Consider the following 6,000-nt stretch of genomic DNA (forward strand, 5'->3'; position numbering starts at 1 on the left):
ATTTTTTAACTCTTTGTTTTGTAAAGTGAAAATTTCTATACATGCTCGATGTTAGTAGTAGATGTCACATTATATCCAGTGCAATTTATGATTTCAATCTATACTCAGAAGTCCGGAGAAGAAACTAAAGTCAAAATGCCATTTCTTCAGAGCGCATTCCCCTTTGTAAGTGATTGGAACACTTGTCTGCACTGTTTATCTGACCATAACTTATTGAGAATGGTTCTGTTCATTTGTGGGTGGGTTTCTGTATAAGTGTGTTTGTGTTGAAGTTTAACTGTGCAGATGCTAATTTGAGGGCTATATTTTGTTTTCCTGCAGGTTGCTTTTCTGAAAATGTAGCATGACCTGTAAAGAAAAAAAAAACTCCTCATCCTTTATCTGTCAAGAATTATGGAACATAAAACCTCAAGTGAAGATTGTGTTTCTCAAAGTGGTACCAACAATCCTGAATCAAAAGCTGGATATTTCAGCTCTTTGTTGACTTTGGAGTCTTCTGATGTTCAGAAAATTTGACAGAGGCAAGTTGTTCAAGCATAGTTGTAAAACCAGAGTTCAGAGAGTGAATTAATTTGAAATGTCAGGAGTCTGAGATCACTGTAACTAACATCCTACTAATTCCCCAAGGAGAAGTCAATTATCTTCTGAAACAACATCAGCTTTACAAAGGCGGCTTGATAAGTAGCTCCTTTGCCTTTTTTGAGGAATTAGGAACTGTCTGCCAGGACTAGACACTGGATATTTCAATGTCCAAATGGAAAAGTAAACTGTAACCCTTTTTGGTAAGCCGTGTTTTAACTATAATTATTTTGAGAGGCCCTGCAAAGCAAATGGGTTAAAACTGGAGTTCTCAGAATGTGAATTGGGGTTCTTCCAGTACCTTTACCACTTTCCAGTGTACAGTCTCAAGCAACCTAGAGTGTCACAATTTTGTAAAAAAAAAAAATGTAATGGCACTTGTGCAGAAAACATGAGACCACTATCAAAAGCCACTTTGAACTTTGGTGTTCTTTTGTTTGAGTGAGTCCAGGGGGAACAGTTGCTGTACCATAATCTTTAAAAATTCCTGTGATGTATAAAGTAAAATTGAATTATCAAAAGTGACAGATTTATCCTTGGCATATTCTTAACACTGATGAAGTCAATACTTTGATTTGATGGGAACACTCAACACACAAATTCATGTATCATTTTAGGGGATGACAGAGTTGAAGAGCCATTGAAATAAAAGTTGCTTTCCGTATGCATGCTTTCCAAACCAATTGATTTCTCATGAGTGAGCGATACAGCTTTAAAGAGCTGTGTATAAATGATAAGAAATAGATGAAACTGGGATGTGATGTGATGGGTGTACTCCGATGTGCCTAATTAGAAAGAATGATGGAGATGAAAAAGATTTTGTGGAGAATATTCCATCCTTAAAACTAGGCATGTTACAAAAAGGAGTGGGATGTCTCAGAACCATGCATGCTATGTGATAGATTTCTGAACATCATGTTAATATGCTTTGAATGGTTACAGGATCATGTTAATATGAACAGTTACAGGAACTGGGCATGGCTAGTCTAGTGAAGAGAAGGACCAGGGGAGACATGACGGCAGCCTTCCAATATTTGAGGGTCTGCCACAGAGAGGAAGGGGTCAAGCTATTTTCTGAACTGAACAAGGAGAGATTTAACCTGGAAATAAGGAGAAACTTTCTGACAGAACAATCAACCAATGGAACAGCTTGCCCTCGGAAGTTGTGGGAGCATCATCACTTGAGACTTTCAAGAAGAGATCGGACTGCCATCTGTCAGAAATGGTGTAGGGTCTCCTGCTTGGATGGGGTGGGGTTGGACTATATGACCTACAAGGTCCCTTCCAACTCTGATTATCTGTATCTATCTGCTTTTAAGAGTGTTCAAATTGCACTATGTGGCAGCACCTAGTCAAGGATGATACGGTTGTTACTTGGAAGAAAGACTACCATTAAAATCTCAGAACTTTGGTTAAATTGAACACTGAAAACAAACAAACAAAGCAAACTAGAAAAAGGTAGTACCAAACCATTCCCTACACTGATACTATGAAAACTACATGATTTGGGTCATGAAAAATACTGGAGTTCTATTTAAAAGAAGAAGTTGAAATTGACCTTTTAAAGTGCCTTTGTTCCTCCATACCTGACTATTAAGGGTTTTTTGTCTCTTTTTTGGATAATGAGCAGTATGAATCCATGTACTGTATATAAAAGGACTGTATGATATAGTGTGTTTTTAAATCACTTAAAATATATTGCCAATCAAGGAGCATTATCTTATTGTCTATTGTGAGGCTTGAATTCTTAGGGTTAGTTGCACAGAGGTGCCAATGCATTTTTAAATGAAACAATAAAATGCCTTATTGAATTTTCATGAAAGTGGTGTAGAATTGATCCATGTAAACATGCAATGATTTCAAGAAATAAAAACATGTACCACGGTCCTTAATACATTTACTTAATTGGCTTTCTTTTTAAATCTATAGAAATCATTAAAGACCGCATTGCTACATGTATCTTTAAATTAAGATAAATAGAATAGAATAGAAAAGAATAGGAATAGAATAGCTTTATTTGGCCAAATGTGACACACAAGGATTTCTAATTCTTCCTAATATGCACATATTGGACTATAATATGAAATAAAATATGAGAAATAAAAACTTGTTCTTAATAAATTTACTTAATTGGCTTTCTTTTAAACTCTTTATAAACCATTAAAGACAGCATTGCTATATATTGTATAGCAATGCTGTCTTTAATGGTTTATAAAGAGTTTAAAAGAAAGCCAATGAATGAATGGAATGGAATAGAATAGAATAGCTTTATTTAGCCAAGTGTGATTAAACACATAAAGGATTTCTAATTCTTTCTAAAATGCACAATTGTGCAAATTAGAATAGGTATAGTTGTGGCCTGACCCTTAGATTTTTTTTGAAAAGTTTTCCTTTACTTCAGCCAGCACAACATTGACCATAACAACATTTCCCATTGCATTGACTTATTTTTTCAGGTTACCAAGCTTGGCCTTTAACAGACTTAGATTTATGTGATCCTAATAAGAGCAGAATAGGCAAAGGCCTTTATTGGAGTATTGAAAAGAAAGTAGATATAGGACAATTTGCAGTATGCTTAGCTGCAGAATGGTATTTTGCAAATAGCTGAGGAAATATACCTCAGGAACTTTATTAAGGGAGCTTTAAAAAATACATAGCATTTTAAAGGAGAAACTTGAGCTGTTATTATAGTTCATTCTTACTTTCTCTTCAAATCTTGGTTTCAGGCTGTGGCTTATAATTTGACTGTTACCCAATCTGCTCCTCAATTTATGGAGTAAGATTTCCTTTCCTATTTACAAATGGATTTGTAGCAATCTTGGCAGTTCTCAATTTATTCACCAAACAAATACTAGGAAACCCCAGTAATTCGCTATCAGACACAAAGCAAGAGGAAAAGGGTCAAATTGACTGCTTCTCATGAAGGAAACAAGTCAACTGATTTTCAGAGGAAATGTTTAAGATCATCCAGGAATCACTGCAAATTAATGTGTTCGTTGTAAAGCTAACATTGGCAATTGAGTTTTCAATAGAAGAGAAATATCTATAGCTCAGAGTTGAACCATGGCGTTCTCAGTGCACACTGAGCTTGGTTGTTTGCTTCCAGATATTTCGTTACTCAACTCGGTAACACTGTCAGTATGAGTGAGTCTGAGGTTTGCAGCCTGTTTATACATAATAGTTTGGAGTTTTCCTTGTTAAATGCACTTTTTCTTGCTAAGCATACATGTTTTTGTATGTTTATCAAATGCATACACAGAAGGGGAATGCTGTAAACCAGCCGTTTTAAACCACCAGAGACTGGTTTCAGAATAAAAAAATTGTCTTCCAGGAACTGTGGGGAATGGTTTTTGTGCACTCAACCTAGATCCCATGCATATGAAGATGAGGCTTCATTCACTTGCCTACTGGATACCAGTCCACGGCCTGTAAAATACCATCATTTGAAAGTGTTTTTTTTGTTAATGCTCTTGTTTTTTAAGAAAAATCCAGAAGTGTGGTGATAAATATTGTAAAGCTATCCTACAAATTTTATGAGTGTAGATATTTTCAGCCTGACCAATTCTTGGCCCCAAATATATTCCAGTTAATAAAATGTATTTACCTCAGACTTTGGCACATTGTCCTGTCTTCCACTGAGAAATGGTGCAGAAACATGGTTTCTCTTTAGTGGGGTGCCTTCAATTCACAATATGACAACTAGAAATCTGAAAAGTTTACCATCTGGATGGGAGAGAGAGCAGATCAGTGAGTCTTCCCTTTTTCCTCTTCCCTGTCAACTAATAGCCAGTGGATCACAGTTTTTTTTTAAAAAAAATTAAAAATATTCCAAATAAGTTCTTGAGTCAGCCGAAGCATCCACGGACACATTTTCTTATTTATGTTACTGTAGCTAGTACCATGGTTTCTTAATTCTACTTAAAATCATTAAAGATCAGCTTTTTGGTAATTTGTCAGCCTGTATCATTTGTCAGACTTAAGATGGCATAGCAACTAGTCTGAAAAAGATTTATCATGTGGATTAATTGCTGAAATTCTGTTCTCTGACTTTTCTCTGGTAACCCTTCAGGGAAGTAGCAGCATGTGGGAGATTGGGCTTTTTGTAAAAGTGATAGCCATTCCCTGCCCAGTGACTGTTGTCTTTTTTGTGGATTTAAGGCATTTTCTATTACCCCCCTCTTTTAAAATGGGAGGGGGAAGGGGCTTACATATGTATGCGCATACACGTGATAAATGTATATATGTATATACCCACGCACACACACCGTTTCACTGAAAATATGACCTACCCTGAAAGTAAGTCCTAGCTTGATTTTTACACATGTGCCCAATATAAGCCCTGTCCCCCAAATAAGCCCTAATTAAGATTCCGCCCACTCCAGAAAGCCAGGGTAAAAATTAAGCTAGGGTGGAGATGGGCAGTGGGTGGAGTTGCCCTACTATTTACCTTTGGACTGTTGTAGCCAGGCCTCGCACACCCCAACACCTGCCTTGCCGGCCCATTTCTTCTGCATCTAGCAAGGCTTTCCTGAAGGCCTCTGTGGCTGATAGCAAAGCTCTGTATTGATCCAGAGCTCTGTTATCCGCTGCAGAGACCTTCAGGAGAGCCTTGCTGGCTGCAGAAGAAGAAGTTCCTGAAGGCCTCTGACAGCGAAAAGGAGGCTGGGGACAACGCGCACAAGTGAGGTTAATCAATGGATGACTTCCCTGAAAATAAGACCTGGTGCCCTTTTTGGTAGCAAAAAAATATAAGACAGGGTTTTATTTGGGGGGAAACATGGTGTATATCTATCATAGATAGATGGATGGATGGATGGATGGATAGATAGATAGATAGATAGATAGATAGATAGATAGATAGATAGATGATAGAGATATAGAGATACACACACACACACACACACACACACACACACACACACACACACACACACACAGTCTTTGTATGACAATAGCAACAGCAAAAACAAATATTAAAATTTACATTTATTAAAAAATGTGTCTTACTGAAGATCTGTTAAATGGAAAAGGGCTATTAGGAGAGTTCCAGATACCCCTCCCTGTTAAGAATGCTTGTTTCTAGCTGATCTTATCTTACCTTACATTACCTTACCTCACCACACCTCGCCTCACCTTATCTAACCTTTATTTTCAACATTTATTTTGTTATTAGGAAATGAGCAGAGTCAGAAGAGGTGATCTCTCAGATGCTATTTATTCTGAAGTGGGTGGTCATGTATTTAATGTAAGAGTAGGAAATATTCTCACTTTTAAATTCTGTTTAATGTCTACCAAAAGAACCAAACTATAGAAACTGCTATAGAAAGTTAGAAAAATAGATTGTTGTGTCTTAAAGGATTAACATCTGGAATGTATATTTAGAATCTGACAGAACATTTTAAGTGTACTTTCCTTCCTATT

The 6,000-nt window shown here is 36.7% G+C and overlaps 1 protein-coding gene across 3 annotated transcripts in view; it reads left to right on the forward strand.

Moving 5' to 3' along the window:
- The window catches only part of UBE3D (ubiquitin protein ligase E3D), a 60,889-nt gene extending 59,646 nt beyond the window's left edge, over positions 1–1,243 (forward strand). For 2 of the 3 annotated variants that reach the window (XM_087914866.1, XM_026726784.2), the window contains exon 10: positions 322–1,243. In XM_087914866.1, coding sequence (XP_087770992.1) covers positions 322–342 — 21 coding nt within the window. In that variant the 3' untranslated portion in view covers positions 343–1,243. The remainder of the gene's footprint in view (positions 1–321) is intronic. The other variant, XM_087914862.1, reaches the window with a different exon arrangement.
- Positions 1,244–6,000: the final 4,757 nt, after the last annotated feature.

This window comes from Pseudonaja textilis, chromosome 1 (genome assembly GCF_049901715.1).
Source record: "Pseudonaja textilis isolate UNSWEBS1 chromosome 1, rPseTex1.2, whole genome shotgun sequence".
Taxonomy (NCBI): domain Eukaryota; kingdom Metazoa; phylum Chordata; class Lepidosauria; order Squamata; family Elapidae; genus Pseudonaja; species Pseudonaja textilis.